The sequence below is a fragment of the Lycorma delicatula genome, chromosome 4 (genome assembly GCF_047948215.1).
Source record: "Lycorma delicatula isolate Av1 chromosome 4, ASM4794821v1, whole genome shotgun sequence".
In the NCBI taxonomy this organism is placed as follows: Eukaryota; Metazoa; Arthropoda; class Insecta; order Hemiptera; family Fulgoridae; genus Lycorma; species Lycorma delicatula.
This window is the reverse complement of record NC_134458.1, coordinates 182587776-182614106: the sequence shown is the minus strand read 5'-3', so window position 1 is coordinate 182614106 and position 26331 is coordinate 182587776. Positions and strand designations below refer to the sequence as shown.

The 26331-nt window shown below is 33.8% G+C and overlaps 1 protein-coding gene across 1 annotated transcript in view; it reads left to right on the top strand.

Moving 5' to 3' along the window:
- LOC142322992 (calpain-2 catalytic subunit-like) overlaps positions 1–24983 on the top strand; it is a 63489-nt gene extending 38506 nt beyond the window's left edge. Inside the window, exons 2-4 of the mRNA XM_075362087.1 lie at positions 14640–14738; positions 20278–20511; positions 24736–24983. Of these exons, the coding sequence (XP_075218202.1) occupies positions 14640–14738; positions 20278–20511; positions 24736–24954 (552 nt within the window). The 3' untranslated portion in view covers positions 24955–24983. The remainder of the gene's footprint in view (positions 1–14639; positions 14739–20277; positions 20512–24735) is intronic.
- Positions 24984–26331: the final 1348 nt, after the last annotated feature.

Below are 26331 nucleotides of genomic sequence, written 5' to 3'. Positions count from 1 at the left end.
GGCATCGCGGGTAACTGGGAACCTCACTTTCAACACCTTCTTAACTACCAAACTGTATAGTTTCCCCTAGCGGACCTCCTCTATCTTTTGAAGCAAGCACTTCCAACATTCTCTCATCCTAGCTTTAATCAACCTGGACAATTTCTTCTTCTTTGCCATGTATATTAATCTAGTTGAGCTAAAGTGCGTCCTCATAGACGCCCGCCTAGCCGATAAGGACTCCCTACGTTTATGCGCGATTTCGACTGTCCACCAGTAAACTGACGGGTGGCCTCAACTGATGTATTTTCTAGGGAGCTGCCTCTCATTCGCACTCACCAACGAGTCAGCTAAACAATCGGCTTTGTTCTCAGCGTAACGTGCCTCGTGTACTATCCAAAAATTTAGGCTTTCGACAAAAGCAGCCAAGTCCCTGCCTTTAACACTCCAGCCTAACAAAGCAGACGTATCACCTACCCCGTATCCCGTTTCGGCTATCGTCATGGTTATCACCGAGTGGTCGTTAGCGGTATACCCAACCCAGATCCGCCAGTCCCATATTCTAGCCGCCAATGATGAAGTTGCAAAGATCTCATCAGTAACTGAGCCAGATGCTCCCGTTCTGTAAGTGAATTCACATCCAACGTTGAAGCACGCCATATCAAGTTGAGCACTGATCTCCATCAGGAGTCTGCCTCTATTGTCTGTCCTGGCAGACCCCCAGGACGTCGACCAGGCGTTACAATCACCTGCCAACAACGCCGGCCGATGAGCACCAACACCCCTCGAAAGAGTGATCAGGATGTCCCTATAACACTCAAGGTTGATATTGGGCGAGAGGTAGCAAGAGAAATAATATACCCCACCAACCCTCGCTCTCATATAGACCCTCTCCCGTAACACGTCTCAGACGGAAGTGGACTACACGGCCAAATGGCCGCACTCCCCCATCTTCGGATACAACCATCCCCGCAGCGCTCGGGGGGTGTAAGGCTCGGAGATGAGCGCGAGATCCGCACCCATTTCCGACACATACCTCTTCATCATATCAGTTTCAAGAATCAAATGATTTATGTTGACCTCACGTCAGTCCTAACTGATTTCAATAATTCAGCATAGGACGCCTTAGACTTCAGGACCAGAGTCTCCGATTTATGCTTGCTATCTCCTAGCTCATCACTCCTCCAACTAGCGGGGAATCTGCCCACGGGTGCTGTAAGATGGTAAATTCTGTCCATTTTCTTCCCCTCACATTCTAAAATCTTCCGTACGTACGTAGATAGATGTACCCTGTCTATAGATCCCGACGTGCAGCACACCCAAATCTCCTCCGCTGTTCAACTTGATTTGCGAAAAGGTGTCAACCAACGTCTGTGTGAGGTTAGAAGCGGCCCCCGTGTCCACATAAGCAGCATGAAAAATGTTTGTTACCGGAGTTTCTCCTCTGTCTCCTCCAGAGGCTTGTCTTCATCCTTGCAGACAGAACATCTCCGGCCCTAACAGCCGAGACGCTCAGCAACCACGCAATCTGTGGATGCCTTGCGGCCAGACTGTCGATCAGCTTGCTCTCAGCTGCCTCCTTAATGTCTCCCAGTACAAGAGTATTCAAGGCTCCCTCCCTCCTATCTGGCAATCCAATTTTAGTATTTCTGAATGCCTCGTTGGATCAGTTCTTCTTTATAAACTCAGCCATCAGCTCAAGGTGCGCGCCGTTATCAAACCCGTCAGTTATTGGGCATTCTGTATCCATCATAGTCTGTGTGAAGGATTCTGCAGTAGACCTCCTATCTACAGATTTAAAAGTTGAAGCATCCACTAACTTTCTCAATTCTTTCACAGTTACTGTTAGATCGGCCTCAACGTCTTTTATGGCCCGCTTAATATTCTTATCGACATGACGCCTCAGTTCAAGTGACAAGCGCTCCAATTTTCTCACCACATCATTCAACTAATGAGATGTCTCCAGTTCCTCGGTCGAGGATTGACGGATCTACCTTGGCCTCTTGACGCCTTTTCTGGAGTCCGCACCCGGTCTGTGAGCCACCGGGGGTAATCCATCGATCACAGAGCCCACCGTTGATACACTAGGCTCAGCCTGGAACCCACAAACTCCTTGCAAAACAGCCCTCGACTCTAACTCAGTTTCCATCCGCTTTGGAGGAAGTACCTTCCTCCATACCAGAAGTACGGACCGTAAAAATTCTTGCGGAAATGACTCACCCGCCTCGTTACGAGTAAAATATCCTGAAGGAATTGGTAAAAGAAGGAAGGGTAGCAGAATTATGATGCAGGAAAGGTCTTGCTACAAACCAAGAAGGACTCAGAAAAATTTCTAAGTCCACACTAATAAAAATCTCAAGAAATTTTCTAAGTCGAAATTATAATCAATCTGTGTCAAAAGGTGTTTGGAATTAATGAACAGCTGATCTCTATGCGCGGGAATAATTACTTGCACGCCAATCCACATAGGTTGCCCTTTTATTTCTTTTCTGTTTAGCCTCCGGGAATCACCGTCAGGTATTACTTCTAAGGATGAATGAGGATAATATGTATGAGTGAGTGTATGAGTGTAGTCTTCTACAGTCTCAGGTCGACCATTTCTGAGTTGTGTGGTTAATTGAAACCCAACAACCAAAGAACACCGGTATCCACGATCTAGTATTCAAATTCGTGTAAAAGTAACTGCCTTTACTGGGATTTAAACTTGGAACTGCCGACTTCGAAATCAGCTGATTTGTGAAGATACTAGTTGTGAAGACACGCGTTCACCACTAGACCAACCCAGTGTGTAACCTAGGTTAACTTAAAATTGTTAACCAACACAATATGGCGACAGAATCCCGCCGACTCGGCTAAAATACTGCCAATTTATTTATAACAGCTGGCCTAAACGTATAACTAATATACTTCAGTAATGAAGTCACGTTACTGGCCTTGTCTTGTTACTAACCTATTATATTAATTTATAAATGGAAATACCACAAATATTAAAAAAAAAATTCAATTAATAATACCAGTACACAAACCTGCAATAATAATGATCATCAAATATTAATTTTAACACCAACTGACCACTATTCCTCCCAAGAGTATTAATGAAGTCCCGTAATAGTTCAACTTAACCTCCAGTGAAGAAAAAATCGAATAAAATGAAATCTGTCCGTTTTCCATTAACAAAAAATTATTACACACATCCATTAATCAACCATTCACTGTTTTCAACCGTCCGTACCGTTAATTAAACCAAAAAAGCCTGTTAATCGCAGAGCAAAACGTACAAAACCCGTATACGTCCCAACTCGACTAATGTTATATTTAAACTTAGAATATTTTGATTGATTATCAGTACGCCAAATAATCTAACCAAAGTTTGTGTATGGGAATATGGAAAGAAAATTTTGTAGTGTATAAAAAAAAAGCTAAGCCAGTTGGTAATTCAATACCGAAACCTTCCGAAAAAACGCTAAGAAGTTACCATTCTGCTCTGAAGGCGTGGACATTGAACTAAATTTGTTACACACTTTTTATCGAAAAAAAAATTTTAATAAAACAAATCCATTTTGTAACTACTCTTCACATTTAATTACATCGGGCTAATGTTATAATCTGAAATTAAAAAACTGTAAATTTGGTTAAAAAAATTTTATGTAGATTTTTATGTATAAAATATGAATACTCTTCAATCTTATCGATGACATTCTGTAATTATGTTTAGACGACTACCCTGCCATGGCAAAAGATGAAATAATGTATTTCTAATTTTTTAATAACTTATGATATATCTTTAAAAATATTTTATTTCTTATAAAGATCTAACTCCTTGACTAATTATAATAATAGTTTAGTTTTTTAATACAAAGCAGTTCAATTGAAAAGGAGCTTATCTTAATAACATATAACTATTCACAATGATTATAAAATCGTTATACGAGTACAACATAATCAGATTGATGTAAGAAAAATTTATAAGAAATTATGTATTAATAAGAAAGTATAGGTGAATTAACGTAGAGATCTAAAGCAGATTGACACAGGCAAGGACAGCTTTCATGCAGAAAAAAGCCTGTCTATGTTAAACACAGATAAAATCATTTAAATAGGTATTTTTAAAACTTTACATGTGGTACATATGGTACTTAAATACTAAGAAAAGTAGAAAGGAAAAGAATAGAGATCCTTTGGCATGTGATTTCAAGAGGATGTTGAAAATTACTTGGATTGATAAATTATGAAATAAATAGATCATCATATATAAATACGTGAAAATAAAAATTTCTATCAAAATTGTGTAAAAAGATGAACTAGGTTAATAGACTCTGGTGTGGGTGCTGGTATGATGTATGGCGCCCAGTAGTCAAGGAGTTCAGGGAGTTGGTGGCTGAAAGCGTGATGACCAAGATGCTCGAGTCGGAGGCTGCGTGGAAACTCATAACTGCCATGGTAGCCATTGTTTGCGGTAGGGAGGTTGATGAGGGTGAGTAGAGGTTCTCTGATCCCTGTTCGTCTCCCTGCACATTTTCTTGTGGACCTTAGGGGCTCCTCTATATAAACTGATGGAATCGACTTAAGTGTGTTGTCATTTGTTTCAATTTTCTGCTTCTCGTTCTTTATTATTCCATGAAAGGGGGAAAAGTGTGAAATATAACATTGTTCAGTATATGAAAATTGTGCTGTGCAACTATTTACCACTGTGTGGGCGAAAATTACTCAGGATGGCTGTTTGCTACAGAGGTGGTGACCTCTTGCTGGGTGGGGACTGAGTTAATCTTAAAAAAAGGAGGTCCGGTCTCCACCTGGTACAATTGAAAAAAAAAGGTTAACGAACTGTACATTAAGACAGGTTCAGTTAACTTAGTAATGGAAGGATATATAGAGGTTAAAAACAGTAAAGAGATAAAGGATGTAATATATGTTTGGAAATATCAGTATGTATATTAGATTACAAGTTGTCTGTTTTATAATCAAGATAACTTTCAAAATTCATTAGTGTAACAAGTCTAAAACCTTGATTGTTTTTTACTATTATTAAAATATGAATAGTATTAATTAAAACTAAAATATCAAGAAGTAAGCAGGCACTTAATAAGAAGGGTAGACTGCTCTATAGAAACTTAGCATTAAGGAAGAGTTTAATAAAATGTTTCATTTGGAGTGTGATGCTCTATGGAGCTAAAACGTGGACGATGAGAAAGGCAGACAGAAAACGAATTGAGGCTTTTGAGATGCAGGTGTGGTGCAGAATGATAAATGTCAGATGGCAAGACCATATAACAAATGAAGAAGTATAGAAGTATTAAGGAAAATTACAGAGAACAGGAAAATACTAAATGTGATTGAATATAGGAAAAGGAACTAGCTAGGAGATTGTATGAGAAGAAGATCTTTATTAACGGATGTGATAGAAGGTTTGGTGAATGGAAGGAGAGAAAGAGGTTTCAAATAACGGATGGGATTATGGAAAAGTGAAAATATGCAAGAACAAGATGGAGAGCAGCAGCCATGACAGGACCTGCCCTAATGGCAGAACACTATGAATGAATGAATGAATTATTAAATGTATTAAACAATGCTTATTAATTTTTTCTTACTAAAAGTTAGTACTTGTATATATCTTATTTTTATATTACTGACCACAATGAAAAATTCACTTATAACAATTTTTTGTGTAATACTTCTTATGGTATTTACTGTTCCCAGGTTTCCCTAATGTGGCACTCAACCTTATTGACATTTGACAAACAGTAACAATTTTATACTAATGTTATGATAAATGTCATGTTAATTGATATAGTTCTGTATAAATTACATTAATTTATAGCATTGTAATATTATTTTTTTAAAGATTTAATCATACAATCTTCATGATACACAACATAATAATTACATAACATTAATGTAAGATTAGTGATATTAACATAATTTTTAACGTACAATTATTGTACTAAGATTGAATTTTACTTTTTAATGTTATATAATTTAGAAACTTATTATTATCCATATTCCCATGCATAAGCTTCAAGCTTGTGTAGTGAATTAATCAACATAAAAAAAACCTGCTTTCTACATTATTTATACATCATATATTGTGCACGTATTTCAAATATCAAGGTTAAAAAAATACTTTTAAACAATTACATCTATTCTTAGTTTTCTTTATTGTTAAACCTAAAAGTAAGCTATAGTATTTTCTTTAATTACCAACAAACAGAGGTTTCTAATTAGAATAATAAACATGTCAGCTGTAGATTTAAATATGACCAGACCTCAGAGGGCTTGGCATTTTTACATGTAATAGTCTAACTTAGTGAAAAAGGCAATAGGAAACCATTCAAAATGTTGATTTTTATAATTAAAATTTGTTATTTTCATTTCATCAATAAAGCTCTTCTTCATTAAGTAATTATCATATATATATATATATATATATATATATATATCCTATTCATCACTAATTTCTTTTACCTTTCACTAATTTACTAATCTTGTAATTAAACTATTCTGAATACATTACTTGAACAATTTTATTTTATTTCAGATTATAGAACAAAGTCTTTAATTTCTTCTCTTTCATAATTTTCATTCATTTGTGTTGGAACAGAATCATTTATTAACTCACCCAATTATAGTATGATTTTTAAAAAAGTCCACAAACTATATCAGTACAGATTGTGATACTAGATGGTTTACTGCATCATGATGTAGTTTCTAAAATCATTTTGCAACTGGTCAAATTTATTGATCCAGAACATAAAATCACCATATGGTGATTCAATATGATGACCATATGATGAATCAATAAATTACTGATGTCATCTACTGACAGTTTGCTTTGTATTGTAGTTTAATCATTAATCCTTTTTCTGTTTTTATAAATATTGTTGGATAGATAAAGAGTGCCAGTTTATTTTAAGATTTAATATAAACAAATTTTTCAGTTAGCTTACGTCATACACCCTCCTCTATGAATCATGAGACCTTGCCGTTGGTGAGGGGGCTTGAGTGCTCAGGGATACAGAGTAGCTGGACCGAAGGTGCAACCATATCGGAGAGGTATCTGTTGAGAGCCAGACTAAGGAATGATTCCTGAAAGAGGGCAGCAGCTCTTTCAGTAGTTGTTAGGGGCGTGAGTCAGGACGACTTAAACGGCCGTATCAACATCACTCAGTCCTCTGAGTACTGCGCAGCTGAAAGCAATGGAAAACTACAGCTGCTTTTTTTTTCCAAGAAAATGTGGCTCTGCATTTTCACATAACAATAATGGAGGCGCCTTCCTTGGTAAAATATTCCGGAGGTAAAATAGTCCCCCGTTCGGATCTCCGGGTGGGGACTACTAAGGAAGGGGTCACCAGAAAATTAAAAAATAACATTCTACGAGTCGGAGCGTGGAATGTTAGAAGCTTAAAAAAGGTTGGTAGGCTAGAAAATTTAAAAAGGGAAATGGATAGGGTGAATGTGGATATAGTAGGAATTAGTGAGGTTCGGTGGGAAGAGGAAGGCGACTTTTGGTCAGGTGATTTTAGAGTAATTAACTCAGCGTCAAATAATGGGCAGGCAGGAGTAGGCTTCGTGATGAACAAGAAGATAGGGAGGAGAGTGGAGTATTTCAAAACGCATAGCGATAGAATCATTGTAATAAGGATAAAATCAAAACCTAAACCGACAACGATTGTTAACGTTTATATGCCTACAAGCGCCCATGATGATGATGAGGTAGAATGTGTATACGAAGAGATTGATGAAGCAATTAAACACGTAAAAGGAGATGAAAATTTAATAATAGTTGGAGATTGGAATGCAAGCATTGGAAAAGGCAAGGAAGGAAATATAGTGGGTGAATACGGGCTGGGCAAAAGGAATGAAAGAGGGGACCGACTTATAGAGTTTTGCACGAAGTATAATTTAGTAATTGCCAACACCCAATTTAAAAATCATAATAGAAGAATATACACTTGGAAAAAGCCAGGCGATACTGCAAGGTATCAGATAGATTATATCATGGTTAAGCAAAGATTTAGAAATCAACTCGTTGACTGCAAAACTTACCCTGGAGCAGACATTGATAGCGACCATAATTTGGTGATAATGAAATGTAGATTGGGGTTTAAAAACCTGAAGAAAAGGTGTCAGATGAATCGGTGGAATTTAGAGAAGCTTGAGGAAGAGGAGGTAAAGAAGATTTTTGAGGAGGACATCGCAAGAGGTCTGAGTAAAAAAGATAAGGTAGAAAATGTAGAAGAAGAATGGGAGAATGTTAAAAAGGAAATTCTTAAATCAGCAGAAGCAAACTTAGGCGGAATAAAGAGAACTGGTAGAAAACCTTGGGTTTCAGACGATATATTGCAGCTGATGGATGAACGTAGAAAATATAAGAATGCTAATGATGAAGAAAGTAAAAGGAACTATCGGCAATTAAGAAATGCTATAAATAGGAAGTGCAAACTGGCGAAAGAAGAGTGGATTAAAGAAAAGTGTTCAGAAGTGGAAAGAGAAATGAACATTGGTAAAATAGACGTAGCATACAGGAAAGTTAAGGAAAATTTTGGGGTACATAAATTAAAATGTAATAATGTGTTAAACAAAGATGGTACACCAATATATAATACGAAAGGTAAAGTCGATAGATGGGTGGAATATATTGAAGAGTTATACGGAGGAAATGAATTAGAAAATGGTGTTATAGAGGAAGAAGAGGAAGTTGAGGAGGATGAAATGGGAGAAACAATACTGAGATCTGAATTTAAGAGAGCATTAAAAGATTTAAATGGCAGAAAGGCTCCTGGAATAGACGGAATACCTGTAGAATTACTGCGCAGTGCAGGTGAGGAAGCGATTGATAGATTATACAAACTGGTGTGTAATATTTATGAAAATGGGGAATTTCCATCAGACTTCAAAAAAAGTGTTATAGTTATGATACCAAAGAAAGCAGGGGCAGATAAATGTGAAGAATACAGAACAATTAGTTTAACTAGTCATGCATCAAAAATCTTAACTAGAATTTTATACAGAAGAATTGAGAGGAGAGTGGAAGAAGTGTTAGGAGAAGACCAATTTGGTTTCAGGAAAAGTATAGGGACAAGGGAAGCAATTTTAGGCCTCAGATTAATAGTAGAAGGAAGATTAAAGAAAAACAAACCAACATACTTGGCGTTTATAGACCTAGAAAAGGCTTTCGATAACGTAGACTGGAATAAAATGTTCAGCATTTTAAAAAAATTAGGGTTCAAATTCAGAGATAGAAGAACAATCGCTAACATGTACAGGAATCAAACAGCAACAATAACAATTGAAGAACATAAGAAAGAAGCCCTAATAAGAAAGGGAGTCCGACAAGGATGTTCCCTATCGCCGTTACTTTTTAATCTTTACATGGAACTAGCAGTTAATGATGTTAAAGAACAATTTAGATTCGGAGTAACAGTACAAGGTGAAAAGATAAAGATGCTACGATTTGCTGATGATATAGTAATTCTAGCCGAGAGTAAAAAGGATTTAGAAGAAACAATGAACGGCATAGATGAAGTCCTACGCAAAAACTATTGCATGAAAATAAACAAGAACAAAACAAAAGTAATGAAATGTAGTAGAAATAACAAAGATGGACCACTGAATGTGAAAATAGGAGGAGAAAAGATTATGGAGGTAGAAGAATTTTGTTATTTGGGAAGTAAAATTACTAAAGATGGACGAAGCAGGAGCGATATAAAATGCCGAATAGCACAAGCTAAACGAGCCTTCAGTAAGAAATATAATTTGTTTACATCAAAAATGAATTTAAATGTCAGGAAAAGATTTTTGAAAGTGTATGTTTGGAGTGTCGCTTTATATGGAAGTGAAACTTGGACAATCGGAGTATCTGAGAAGAAAAGATTAGAAGCTTTTGAAATGTGGTGCTATAGGAGAATGTTAAAAATCAGATGGGTGGATAAAGTGACAAATGAAGAGGTATTGCGGCAAATAGATGAAGAAAGTAGCATTTGGAAAAATATAGTTAAAAGAAGAAACAGACTTATAGGCCACATACTAAGGCATCCTGGAATAGTCGCTTTAATATTGGAAGGACAGGTAGAAGGGAAAAATTGTGTAGGCAGGCCACGTTTGGAGTATGTAAAACAAATTGTTGGGGATGTAGGATGTAGAGGGTATACTGAAATGAAACGACTAGCACTAGATAGGGAATCTTGGAGAGCTGCATCAAACCAGTCAAATGACTGAAGACAAAAAAAAAAAAAACGTCATACACCAAAGTAGTAATAAAATAATTTACATAAATAATGATTTTTTTGTTTCTTTTTTACATATTTCATAAATAGTTACAAATAAAAGGTTGTAGTTACATTATATTTAACTCACCGGGTTGGTCTAGTGGTGAATGCGTCTTCCCAAATTGATTTGAAAGCCGAGAGTTCCAGCGTTCAAGTCCTAGTAAAGCCAGTTATTTTTACACGGATTTGAATATTAGATCATGGGTACCGGTGTTCTTTGGTGGTTGGGTTTCAATTAACCACACATCTCAGGAATAGTCGAACTGAGAATGTACAAGACTACACTTCATTTACACTCATACATGTCATCCTCATTCATCCTCTGAAGTATTATCTAAAAACGGTAGTTACCGGAGGCTAAACAGGAAAAAGAGAGAGAGAGAGAGTTACATTATATTTACAAGTTAATAGAAACTATTAACCGTATTTTATAATTTAACAATGACATCTTGGCTGATATAAATTTTATAAATGAATATATTATACTTATACTGTTGTATACCGATTCCTGCTCATGCATTTATATCATTTTAACTTATTTGTTAATATTGTAGAAAATGAATTATTTTAAAGTAAACTATAACAGTTGTTCATTACAAATTGTGAAGTAGCTCATGTACATTCTTTCAACTAAGATTAATAGGACATCTGCTGACTTGACCAAGATAAAACTTGAGGAATAATGCTTACTCTTTTCATCATTCAAATACGATAATCATGTTTTGTAATCTAAATTTATAAAAAAAAAACAAAAAAACAATGTACTTCTGTCAAAAACCTTTAACATGTTTTTGAATGGATGTAAGATCAATTAAATCATTTAAAATGAAATTTAATGTAAATTTTAAAGTTTATTTTATAATCCATCTTACTGAAAATATTCCACAGTATTTGTTTCTTGAGTAAAAGTAATTTAAATGCAAAGTATAATTCTACATGCAATTTTAATTACATCTGAGTAAGTAAGGAATATTTTAAATTAAATATATTACTTTTTTTTTCTTTCCACGGGAGTTGGAAAAAGCTGCTGTCAGACGCCCAGCAGCCTGTACTACTGGGTGTGTTAGGTTTCCCGCCAAAAACTCACAAAGCGGGGACTCAATAAACCCCCCCCCCTAAACACGATATGCTCCGGTACCCGCCATGAAGACACTACCCGGGACATGCTGTTGTCTTCATGGGACACAGTAATTGACCCGCAGAAGGGCCGGGTAAGCGCAGACCTTAAGGAATCCCGTACGCCTCATGACCGAAATTACGACATTCCGCAAATGCGGACTGCTGCCGGCACCGCGTACGAGAGGTCCACCAACCTACGCCCCCGACGGCTTGCGACGGATAATTTATCCCACAAGGCGGGAGATGACGTTCCATGTCCGCTCATCCTCTAGCATTCTCGAAATGATTTTCTCAAGCGTCAAGAGGCCGAACTGACCGTAGTCCCTCCACATGTCCTCCCATCTAGGACAGTGGAACACCACATGCTCTGCATCATCCAGTTTCCCGCAGTATGGGCACAAGCTTTTGTCCAATCTTCTGCAGCAAAACAAGTACTGCCGGAAGCAGTCATAGCCCGTCAAAAACTGCGTGAGTTCGTAGTTGAGCTCACCAAACCTCCTGGTGATCCAAGGGCCCACTTCTGGAACCAATTGTCGAGTCCAAGTGCCCGTCGTAGCGGTGTTCCATTGTTCCAACAGAACATCATATGCATTCTGCCTGTCTGTTCCTGCGTACATTTTACACCTCATCTGAGCTAGCAACCCAACAGGTGGTGTCCCAGCGTCAAGGAAAGCCGTTTTGACGGAGACGGTCCTGGACGCAACGCAGATTCTTAACGCCATCCGCCTCTGCACACTCTCGAGCAGGCGCCGATTTCTCGCTGTATTTAAGTCCTTGCACCATACCGGCACTCCTTACAATAGGAGGGCGGACACGACGTGGGAGTATATCCTACGCTCAGAGGATCTGAAGCCTGCGACATTACCAATTAATCTGCTCAGACTCCAAACAGTCTTCTCAGCCCGCTGCGCAACCTGACGAGCATGCGCGGAGAAAGAGAGCCGCCGGTCCAGCCAGGTACCCAGGTATTTTGTTTCGGCGTCCGGGACGATGACATTTCTCTTAACGGTAAAGCGGATTGGAACGAGACGCCTTCTCCCAGCCAATATCACCGTCTTTGCCTTTTAAGGGATCAGGCACAGATCCTGCATAGAGAGCCAGGCGTCAAGCAGGGCGATCGACCGGTTAGATGGCAGCACGACGTCCGCCTCCGTCTTGGAAACGACAACAAGCGCCAAGTCATCAGTGAAGACGACGGACAACACCCTGCAGGGTACTGTAATCTTAGTACCCCATCGTACAGAAGATTCCACAGGAAAGGGTCAACAACAGAACCCTGAGGAACCCCACTACAATCAGTCAAAGAGTCGTCTGCAACCATCCAGCTCGTAGACGACCTTCCTGTTCTGCAGATATCTATGTATCATCCTGTGAGGTATGGCGAGATATCTGTTTCATCGAGTGCTGTAAAAATAGATGTCCAACTCACAGTGTTATATGTGTTTTTAACATCAAGCAGTACCACAGCGTGATACTCCTAGAACGCCAAGTGCCATTAGCTGCTGTTTCCGCCAAACGCATCACGTGGTCGACTGCGTAAATCGTAGTGGCCCGGTGGAAACCCAAACTGTTGGTCACTCAAGCCGCCTCCATCATCCAACTCACGTTGTAGTCACTGCATCAGTAGCCTTTCGAATAACTTACAATAGTTGTTTGTCAGACACAGCGGGCGGTATTCAGGAGCATCTCCAGGGGCTCTAGGCTTCTGGATGAAAACAACCCGAGAAGGCTTCCAGCCTGCACGGATGTAATCATGCGAGAGCATGAAAATCATCGCACGGAAAACAGCCGCAGAACGAGCTTGACAAAAATCTTGACAACCTTAACTAGGATCCCATCCGGTCCTGGGATTTTGTGCGGCTTCATCCGTCACACTGCTGCATGTAGTTCACCTATCTCGAAAAAAGGAAGGTCTTCCGCAATCATTTCCGTACGTGAGGGGTTAGCCGTCCTTGGGAACAGAGTAGTGACGAGATCCTCAACTTGAGCGGTGGTGAGAGCGGGGAAACGATGCCCAAAACGCCCCATAACAATCTTGAAGCCGTCCCATCACACATCTCGGTCGATCTCTTCGCCGGTTTAATGGCCAAGTTATAATCACGACGGCACGACAGATACTCCTCATGTGCGAGGTCGCGCTGTGGTCGATCATCACGCTTGGCAGCTCTTTGGAAGGTCCGACACAGTACAAAACACCTGCGTCGAAGTAGATTTAGAATAAGAATTCTTTGATTTCTTGAATAGGTATAATTAGAATAATCTGATTTGCTACTGTAAGAAGGAAGTAAAATCCAGGAAGGCATTAATAGATAATTATAATACTTAGGTTTTATTGTTTTTTTTTCTTATTTTTTGGTTTATTTCATTTTCTAGATTTTGATCTGTTTCGCCTTAACATAGGTGAGAGATAGTTTGGCTTGCTAACCTGGCTGATGAAATTGTTTTACTTTTATTCTGTATTTTAAACATATATATTTGTTTTTATTTTTCAGTTATTAACATATGCAGTTACAGAATGAGTCAAATAAATTTGTATTATTAGTATATTAAGAGTAATCATAATACTGCATTTATTAGCAGAGCTAATAAATGATATTGATATTGATATTAATTGATACTGTAAATCATACAATGGCTGGCCAATGTATATATATATAGTGACTAACATGCTGGCTTTTAAATGAGTTGATTTCTGGCTTAATTCCTGACTTAGACGTGGAATTTTTTATTCACTATTTCATCTTCCTCATTAAACACATATAAAAACATGTTCAAGGTCATATTAGTAGGAAAAAATCAAGAAAGTAGTTTGAATAGGGATTTAAAGTACACTGAAATCATTTTTATTCATTTAAATGTTAATAATCATAACTAATTAAAATAAATCTTTATATACTAAGTAAACTTCAGTTTAAAATAAAATGCACCATATAACAAAGATAAAACAACACAAAAAGATTATGCAATTTTAAATGTTGACAATTACATAAAACACATTATTAAAAATATTTTCATACAAAATAGAATCAAAACAACACCCAGATACTGTATACAAAGCATAAAAATGGAAAATTTACAAATTAATTTCAAATTCATACTACTCAATTACTTTATAAAATGAGTTTGATAAAGATTTAACTCTAAAAACAGCTACTATTATTTTCTGACTTTCCAGATAATCAAACTAGAATTTCCACTGAACAAAAATCTAGTTTATTGAATCTTAAATTCACCAGGTTTAAATTATTTTATTAATTAGTAATATATTTTTTCCAGATTGAAGAAGTTGATAGTTATGAGGAATGTGATGCTACCAATGAGGATAACTTTGATGATGAACTTTCTGCAGAAACTGCACTCACTGAATATTGTCACGTAAATATATAAAATATATTATAATAGATAATAATACACCTATATAATTACCAAATAATTATTATATATATATTTTTTTTTAAATCTGAACATTTGGCATTGTAATCTTTTATGATATTTTTAATTATATTTTTTTGAATTATATTTAATAAAACTGACAGTATAAATAGAACTTTACCATGGAAAATTTTAGAAAAAGGGGGATACCCATAACATTTGATTGTCACAATTCACAGTTTATATGTTATAATGACAATTCCTTGTATGTGAATGGTCAGAACTTTTAAAAATATATTAATTAAAAAGGTAGTTATATTAGGTAGATATATTAATTTTTAAAAATAATACAAAGGTAGTTAGTTTGTCACGACCTTATATTTCTCCAAAATTCTGCAATATTTATTAAGTGATGTGTTAAAAAGGTGGAAATTAGAATATGTCAAAAGAATACAACTGAGGCTAATTATTTACATTCTAACTTTTGTAACTTGTAAGAAGCTTAATATTAAAATAAAATGAATTTTACAGAACAAAATCAAAATAGTCAGTGACAGAAATAATACATACAGATTGAATGAAATACATTAAAATAAATATTTACAAAAATCTTTTGGCTTATACAAAACTGTGCACATAATACTATGTACCATGATAGATAATATTTACTTCTTCCAAGTATGAGTTTTTAATAAAATGTCAGTAAACAAAGAAACTACAAATGCTCTTCAAAACTCTGAATAACTAATAATAATATAATAATAATAATATAATTACCTACGTAGACTATTTATAGTATATCAACCAACAGCTAACAAAAGGAGTAGAAAGCTCACTAGGTGTGACCATAAAAAAAAATAGGAATTTCATATTTTTGGCAACAAAAAATTCAAATCACATTATATATTACATTTTTTTATTTTTATTGAAGCAATAAGAGTGAGACAAAGGTCTTACTCTTGAACTTTGTCATTAATAAAGTAACGTAGACATAAAAAAAGCAAACTATTACAAGGAATAAAAGCTTTTTTGTAAAAAAGAAGTTTACTGGTACAAAAGAGCTATTAATATTTTTTTTTAAATATTTGTCTAGAGTGTAACGCTTTATGCAGTAAAACATATGCTACAGGAAAAGTAGAAAGAAAAAGAATAGAGCCTGTTGAAATGTGCTGTATAACTTGCAAACAAAGCGTTTCTGAACCTACAATTATATGAGTTTTTTTTAATTTTCACTTGCAGAACAATGTCCTGAAATTCTGTTTCTTCATATTCCCCCCTGTCTGAATGTTGTGTGTGTGTGTGTGTGTGTGTGTGTGTGTGTGTGTGTGTGTGTGTGTGTGTGTGTGTGTGTGTGTGTGTGTGTGTGTGTGTGTGTGTGTGTGTGTGTGTGTGTGTGTGTGTGTGTGTGTGTGTGTGTGTGTGTGTGTGTGTGTGTGTGTGTGTGTGTGTGTGTGTGTGTGTGTGTGTGTGTGTGTGTGTGTGTGTGTGTGTGTGTGTGTGTGTGTGTGTGTGTGTGTGTGTGTGTGTGTGTGTGTGTGTGTGTGTGTGTGTGTGTGTGTGTGTGTGTGTGTGTGTGTGTGTGTGAGTATGTATATATATATATACTTGTTATGCATTACACTTGGTTATATATATACATAACTTTGCTGAAATTACTCTTTTTAAGATTCATATTATTCCTCTGTACTGTTAAATTATATTTAAATTCTATTGAACCACCTAGTACAGAATATTGAGATAAGACATATCTTAACTTAATTTTTCATGAAAGTACTTTGTGAGATCCTGTGTCCTCAGTCATGATTAAAATAATTCCATTATTGCATAATAAAAATTTAAAAATAATAATGCTAAAATAATGAAAATTACATATTAATTTACACAAGTACTGCTATCTGCTACAGTTTTTATAAGACTGTCTCTTTCAAAAAACTGTCTGACCATTTATCAAACTGAAATTATGTTGTATTTATGTAAGTAATATTTTTTTAATATATTTAATTTTATATCATCTTTAATAATCTCTAATATTTCTAAATTCGTTAATCATGAATGAGGATGCAGGATCCTGCAAAAGTACTTTCATGAAAAATTAAGGTAAGATATGTCTTATCTCAATATTCTGTACTAGGTGGTTTATTTAATAGAATTTAAATATACACACGCACACGCACACACAGACATATAAATATATATATATATATATATTTATATATATATATATTAGACTGTTGAGTTGATTTGGTAATAATAACAAAAATCACTATTCAAAGTTTTGAAGTAGCAAAGTAGACTATATACATCCAGTGTAAGAGCTATGGAATCTACTGTATTTATCAGAAATATTGGGTGTGTCATTGTAATAGTGATAAAATTACAGGTTACTCAACATTTTTATTATGCTTTCACTAAGTTATAAAAACTTATTTACTAGTAATAATATAATTATACATTATAATTTACAGCAATCTAATTTTTTTATTCATTAATATCAGATAATGAAGCTTAATATTTGAAGCATCCCGATTTGTATTCTGTAGTTTGTTTGAAATAAGGTAGCCCTTGGTTTGAACACAAATACTTGTAAATTATTTTAATTTTTGCTGTTTAACATTATAAATATATTTAAAAAATCTATAAATTCTAGGAGGGGCAATCTCTATGATAAGTAGATTTAACAAGATCCTACTGCATCAAATAAATCACTTTTGCTATTGATGCCCTTAATTTTTTGCACTTAAGAAAAAGTTAAATTTTTGTTTATTTTACTCTAGTTTATGTTTCAAAACGTAAATAATGTTTTGTAGTATGTTAATATTATTATGTTACTAGCAGAACTTCTGAAGACAGTACAAGTTATTTAACACTTTACCCTCTGGAAGAGAAGAGTAATATATGTTAGTATCATATTAACAACTTAGTTTCTAAATACCTGGAAATCTCATCCAGAATATCTTTTCAAAACTATAATACAGTTTCATCCTCAATGATGTGAATGTTGCAGTAAATTACACTCATCAAAGAGCGGTTAGAAAACCTATTTAGTATTTATTGAAGTGTTATATTTAATTTTCATTGTGTTTATTCTATAGTATATTGTTTTGTAAAATTTAGTGCATTTTTAAAGTTCATATTATAAAACATGTTGACAGTATGACTTTTACACGCTGTGTATAAACTTTTCACGTTCTAATACCTAATGCATGAATCCAGTTGCTATAAAGTAATTTGTAGTAGTTGATTTTGACATAGTATGTAGAACTTTTATATGTACTTGTACGTCTCTTTATATATATATATATATATACATAGCGTTTCATAATGTTCTTCGGAGTTTCGAAAATTCATTAACAAAAAACTATTTCACTCATAAGAATAAAACAAGTACTGTACGAAAGAGTACTTCCAATAGTTTTTTCCACGTATACTAGTCAGTTAGTAAACAATTTGCTCGCTAGGCGTCGACAGTAGAGGAAATGGCTGCCACGGGAAGCGAGAAGTCGTTTAGTATGTTGGAATTTCTCTTGTCAAAGTCAGTAATTTCTGTGCTACGTGCGTTTCGGTTGAAATTTCGGTATACAAAATTCAGTGAAACTGGTTGCTTGTGCAAGCGAAAATCAACTGGTCGTCCATCAACCTCAGAAGTCAATGTCGAACGTGTGCGTGCAAGTTTCATTCACAGCCTGTCAAAATCGACTGCGGCTGCAGGCAGAGAATTAGGAATTCCGAAAACAAGTGTGAAGAGTTCTCCGTAAACGTTTATTATGCAAACCGTACCATCTTCAATTAATCCAGCGTCTTTCTGATGGAGATAAAACACGTAGGCTCGATTTTTGTTTACAGTTACAGGAAAAGATGTTAGATGAAGGTTTTGTAAACAAGATAATTTCACGCGATGAAGCTACTTTCCACATTAGCGGCAAAGTAAACCGTCATAACGTGCGAGTTTGGGGAACTAAAAACCCACACGCTTATGTGGAACACATTCGGGATTCTCCGAAAGTAAACGTTTTTTGTGCGATCTCTAGTGAAGCAGTCCATGGGCCGTTCTTTTTTATGGAACCAACAGTAACCGGCGTGATATATCTGGATATGTTACAATTATGGCTTATGCCTCAGCTATTCAACGACTTCATTTACCAGCAAGATGGTTGTCCTGCCCATTTTCATAATGAGGGTCGACAGTAACTTAACACAACATTACCCTGGCGCTGGATAGGGCGTGCGTCTGAAGAAGACCAACACATTATGCTGTGGCCACCAAGATCACCAGATCTCACGCCATGTGATTTCTTTCTCTGGGGTTACGTGAAAGATAAGGTGTTTATCTCACCAATGCCGCACGATATCGCTGAGCTAAAGGATCGCATAATCAATGCGATCAACTCTATCGAACCCACCGGGTTGGTCTAGTGGTGAACGCGTCTTCCCAAATCAGCTGATTTGGAAGTCGAGAGTTCCAGCGTTCAAGTCCTAGTAAAGCCAGTTATTTTTACACGGACTTAAATACTAGATCATGGATACCGGTGTTCTTTGGTGGTTGGGTTTCAATTAACCACACATCTCAGAAATGGTCGAACTGAGAATGTACAAGACTACACTTCATTTACACTCATACATATCATCCTCATTCATCCTCTGAAGTATTATCTGAATGGTAGTTACTGGAGGCTAAACAGGAAAAGAAAGAAAATCAACTCTATCGAAAATGACATGTTAGAACGAGTTTGGCAAGAGCTAGATTTTCGTGTTGATGTGTGCCTTGTCACCAGAGGAGCATATATTGAACACTTATAGACTTTAACAAAAACTGTTTGTAACTCCTAAGAACATTATGAAACCCCCCGTGAATATATATATATATATATATATATATATATATATACAAAATCATTGGGCTTTGAAAATCACCTTATAAGAACAAAATTCACTTATAAAAGTATTAATCTCAAGAAACATTTATCCATAACATGTTAAGTCATGAATCAACACATATAAACATATGAAATTAACAAATATATTAAATCTGACAAAACCACATATTAAATGAGTAAACATAACTTAGATGAAATATATTATTTTGCCATTAAACGTGTTCCTAATCACTTTACCATGGCTACCATTAACAACAACACTAACTGCAACACCACCTAGTAAGGAACTTCATGATAATTCTGAAAAGACATTTTTGGAGATTAGAATCCAGGTATTTAAAATTAATTATTATTATTTAATAAAGTGTAAACCTCATTTCATTATTATTATTTATGAGTATTAAAAATACTTTACTGTGACGTTCTCATAAAGTCTACACCACAAAAATTGGCTTTTCCAAAAAGCAGTATTATTCTGTTGGGCTTCTTTATGTTACCATACCAATAATGCATCAAATAGACTGGATGAACTCATATGAAACAGGAAAGGTGTGTACCTGACCTTAACTTATCAAGGTACTGCCTACAAAACTTGAAGTTGCATTTAAGTAAAACAACAGGAGATTTTAATCAATATTCATTAATTTTTTATTTTTTTATTTTATTAGGTCACTGAGATAGCTGGTGCTTGGGTATGGGGCATTTCTGCTGGAGGTTCCAGAAACAATCTGGAAATGTTCCAAGTAAATCCTCAATATTTATTACAGATTGGACACGAGGAAATGTACCTCAGGAAGATGTTCTCTGCTACACGTAGGACAGCATCTGTAGTAGAGACATACGTATCACTTGCTCAATTAGACACAAAACGTCTTCTACACATTGCCTTTTTTATATACAGAGTCAGTTTATACATTTTTTATTTAAACACTTGAATTTATTGTTAATTTATAATAATCTAATGTACATCTTTTCATTCCAGAGAAGCCTTCAATACATAAAAGAGTTCAACCTTGCAATGGGAATTTCAATGAACTGAGGGCAGAAAAACTTTTTATAATCAAATATACATTACTAATACAAATTTATTATACTTATAACTCACAGTACTCAATAAACTTATACTTAACTTAACAATAATAAATAATAAATAAATAATATAAATAATATAATATAATAAATAAATAATAAATAACAATAATAAATAATTAGTTAACTTAACAATAAACTTAACTAATACTTTTCAGTTAATTACCTCTGTTACTAATATTTAGTAAATGTAATTGTAATTTAAACCTATTAACTGAAAACACAGTTATATACATTCAGCATGCCTGACCATATACTTTTTTTTATATTTTTAAAAGGTTTACTTGATAATATTCCAAATCTTTGGATGAAGAGAACGAGCAATGTATTGATGAAAGTGATGTTAATGATTGCAAGCAGCTGGTTTAGAATAATTATGTAAGCAGATAATACAATAACTAAAGAAGCATATATGGCATAATTATTAACTATAATAACTTACCTATTTTTTAGTATAACCTGCTGTCACATTACGGAATTTTTCACCCTACTAAAGTTTTTATGACATCAGAATAAAATTTTTGTTTGTAAATCTGAGCAAGTTTTGTATATTTGATTTTACTACTTCATTGCTGTGAAATTTGACTGTACTTTGACTGTAAAAAAAGTCTGATGGGGTAAGATCCCAACTATAATGTCAGTCTAATAGAACTTCCTGGCCTAATTTTAATGGTTTCAAGTAATAATTGTGTAGTGCTTAGATAAGCTCTGCCCTGAAGAAGAATCAGCATTTCTTTTCAGTATAAACTATTCGTTTTTTTTATCTCATACTTAAATTTACTTTAAGCACGTTTCTGTGATAGTGCCCATTGACAGTGTACTGTCTTTCAAAAAAATCACAACAAATGGGATCTTTAGCATTCCAAATGTTTGTCAGCACCAGTTAATTAGTTGATAGATAGGTCTTGAATTTTCTTGACAAGAGAACTTTCACCTCACCCTTTTTTTTGCAATCTCTAATTATGTCTCATAAAGATGAATCCAGGGCTTATCACAATTCAAAAGTTTGTCTCTTCAAATGAATCAACTTTTTTCTAAAATCTCAGTTAGTCAATCATGTGTGGTATCAATTACACTTATTTGGCTACTTATAAAAAGTAGGATAATAATAAACCAAAGATGTAGAAGAGTAAAGATGAATGAATATGATTGAAAGGCATGGAAAACAAAAGAAGTTGAAGAAAATTACAAAAAGAAAAAGATAGTGACCACTCTTCCAGTAAACCTGCCTAAACTAAATATTCTCATTAAAATGATTATATTTAATCACAAAAATTAACTAAATATATTAGATCCAGACACTCTTTTTAAAGAAAAAATAATTATTTTTTTTTACATACCAATAAAACATACTAATGACTATTCAACAATTTGACAATTCGTTGCATTTTTAAAATAATATTTTTTTCATTTTAGAGTATGTTTTAAATAATTTTTACAGTTTAAATGGATTTTAAAATTTATTGACAGATATTTAAATAACTAAACTAACAACCTGTAAATTACACAAAAAAGTACTAGCACATTATTAAAATTATATGATGGTTATAACAATACTTAATAAAATATGTGTAAATAATTGTTTATTTTTCTCTTCCCTATATAATATGCAAACAACTGTTAATTAATCGAATCTAATACAAGCACAAAAAAATTATATCATTAAAGCCATAAATTTAAATACAATAAATTTTAATTAAATTTCCTTAGTCCATAAGTCCCTCAGTCTAAATAACACCATTGTGTTATTCTTTCAAATGAACCAATTTGTACTCTAAAATATTAAAAAAATTGTTTTACGTTACAAATTATTCTTTAAAATAAAATATGTCCATACGTATGAGTTAGATACTATGTAAGAGTTTCATAGCATTTTTCTTGCCAGAGAAGAGTAAGAACCAATATATATTTCACAGAGTTATCAATAACATTTGTTCAGCGATTTGGAAAAAAGATGGCTGGATGTGCATAATATCTGAAATTATTTCAATAATTTAATCCATTTCATCACTTAGAGCAAGGAAAAATATTTTAAAGGATTATTAGAATCAATGATCCATTGATTGAACATGAGAAAATGTATGGCGAGATACATACAAAGCTAGTATTTATCATATTTATCAATTGCAAGCTGATTGCTGAAAAAATCTCTTTTTTTATTCTGTGGGACCCCATTAGGTATTGTTTCAGAAGATGAGATGAAATGGCAATTTTGCAGTTTTGTACTGTGTGAAAATGCCATGCCTGAACATGATTTGAACCCAGGACCTCCAAATGAAAGACCGAGATTGCTGAAAGGCTTTGGTGTGTCAAAGTGAACAGTGGGGAATACCAGAAAATGAGCAAAGGGTTGAGAAACTGCATGATTGCATTTGGTGAAAGATATACCAAGATTTATCACAGGAAATCAAAGAAATTATTGTAGGTATCAGTGGAACAAGGTGAAGTAAGTTGAAGTTGCCATGGAAAGTTTACAAAGATTAGTGAGATACATGTCATCATATTGTTATCACATCCGATTAAGTCGTAAAGCCTTCCATATTATCCCAAACTCATGAAACAGATATTAAACACTTATAGTTGGTTTTGTGACTACCTCTGAAAAAGGGACAAAGAGGTTTCATGAATGTTATGGTAAGTGATGAATTATTTATATGGAGGGTTCAGAGACTCCTTTGCCAAAAAACTATTGAGTCTAGACACTTGAATGAAATTTTAAATGATAAGTATTGTTAAGAAATTTCAAATAAAATAAACAACATTAGGGTATTTATTAATTTCACCACAAACAGAATAATGTAGGTTGTCAGTGGAAGAAGGTATCATAAAATGAAATGCATTTCAGGTATTCGTCATACTATAAAAAAAAATTCGATTCCATTTTTACAAGATAAAAAATATCATTGATCAGAAAGTAGTTTGTTTTCTCCAAAAAATAGTTCTCTAGATCAAAGTAAATGCAACACAAGAACTGTTGTAGAGCCATCAGTGTTACTAACTTTTTGAAAATTCTGAATGGCCAGGTGGATCTCTTGATCTGAATTACAAAATATTTTTAATACAAATATAAAGTCTGAAAAAATGCTTCAAAATTCATTTGTTTTAAAAGGAGTCTGAGGTTACTTGTCAGATTAGCTGAATCCCATCAATTTGTATGACCCTTCAGATTCTTTACGGGTATATCTAATAAATGATTAAAAGATTAAGTGAATAATTCAATTCATTTGTTTTAAAAAGTGAAAATGTTAGAGGAAGAAAAACATGCAATAAAGAACTATAGTTGTGCTTTGTTGTATTGCAAAAAGAGAAAAATTAAAACTACTGATCATTGGAAATGCAGTGGTTGTCAATACAAAATAAATTTTAATTATCTGTAAATATACAAACTTTTGTATTTAATAAATTTTTATATAATTTAATTAATTTGTAATATGCATTGAATGCCAGGAACCTAAAAATTCTCTTGAAACTGTTAAATATTTTGATGTGTAATATTTGCATTTCAAACTCAATGTAAGTCCATTATAATAACTAAAAACTTGAATATTGTTCCAAAATTAACATCATAGTTGTTGAAAAAAAAGAAACATTTATTCAAACTAGTTTCTCTACTGAATATTACTAAATTTTATCAGACAGTCGGTTAGTTGTCACCTCATTCACTTACTAATTAAAAAAAAAAACTCATTATCATTTTTTCAAAAATGCCAACTTACTTTAACTTCTTACTGTAAAGAGATATCAAATATCAGTTTCTTTTTTTGGGGGGGCGGGAATCTTTAACATAGAAAAATTACTATTCAGAGCCCACCAACTGCATTTAAATATTTTGTACAAACACTACATACGAAATCATCAACCGCACACTCTTTAATTATATTAGTAATTATCCTATATTAAAGAGCAATTTTTTTTTTTGGCATTTGTATTTTTTAATATTTATCTCTTGTTAACTGAAGTTATGATTTATTAATCTAGAAATGAATTAATTTTTTTATTCTATGTACAAGTAATTACTGAATAACTTTTTTTTTCAGACTGTAATGCCACCAGAAAGATTAGAAGCTGAATATTTTCTTTGTGTCAATCCAGATGAATGTTCTGGTACATTTAAAAATTTACCAGTAATAAAAGGAAGATATTTACTAAAAGCAGGCGCATACATAGTCATACCTGCAACATTTCATCCATATCATTGCAGTAAATTCCATTTAAAAGTACACGCATCTCGTTCTGTATCACTAACTTTGATATAAGAAGATTGAAATTTAATTACACCTTTTATTTTGAAAAACTGTTACATAAAAGATCTCATTGTACATGTATAATAGTATACATGAAATATGGAAAAATTGTCAAAGGAAAGATAATGCGATTATCAAAAATATTAGGATAAATTTTTTATTTTTGTACACTACCACTACTGATTTAGTGATTCTTAGTTACAATTTAAAAATTGTTTCATAATGTACAGTTGGTCCCACATATGACTTTCACTTCTGAATTGAATATTTTTATTAATAATTTCTTAGAGTTCAAATAATATCCTCTCATAAATCCAGTATGTTTAGATTCCATTCCCCCTACAGCAGCAAAGAAGTATCTTACTACATAGTAAAATTGTTTAATTGTAGAAATACTAAATGGGTATTTAGTATGAATGAATATTTTCACTTTTCATTTTTAAAATGAATGAGTGATATGTTTATGTGGCATAATGGTCCAAAATTGCTTAAATTTCATAGATTATGGGACAGTAATCTTTTTTAATTAAGAATTTTTCATTTTAAATAATACATGAAATCAAGCTTTCACAAATCTCTGCAATGCTATTATATGCTTCTTTCTTAATGGAGTTGCAGGTAACACTGTTGTTTAAATTAAACAGCAATGATTATGCTAAATACTACACAAGACAGACTGGGTGGTCAATCAGCTACATATGTTAGAAACACAAGCACTACGTGCAAAATATTTCATATTTTGTTTTCTGGGCGATGATAATATAAAAATGTTTTTCACCCAAAAAAAAAACTACATGCAACAAACAACTTTGTAAATCATCTTGAAACTTTGTAAATCATCTTAGGACATTTATAAAAAATATTAACTATAACATATATATATATATCAACTATATCACTAAATCATCTGCATCCTAAATACCTACCTAAAACTAGTTAATTAAAAAATTCAAGATTCAATAACATTGCCACCACAAAACTGGTGATAAATTAACCGTACAATTGATTTAAAAGTATATTCTGGGAACATAATTACATACATCTTAAAAGTAAGTCATTTTTTATTGAAAAAACCAATTCATATGCAGATCTATAAACAGTAAAGTAGTACTGTTAAAATTTTTTCATAGCTCATTACTTATAAAGAAACACTGGACCATCTTTTTATAATGTATCTTTAAACAGTACAAAAAAAACTATTTCTAATAATTTATTTTTATTATTATATTAACTTCATTTTTAATGTATATTACATTAGCCAAGCTGAAAATAAATTTTAAACAAACCTGCAAGACCTTTTTTCAATTTTTTAAAATGAAAATTAGATATAAGAAATGAAAGGGTAAAAAAATTCCAGGTTGATCAGCCAGTTGGTGTTTAAAATTAATA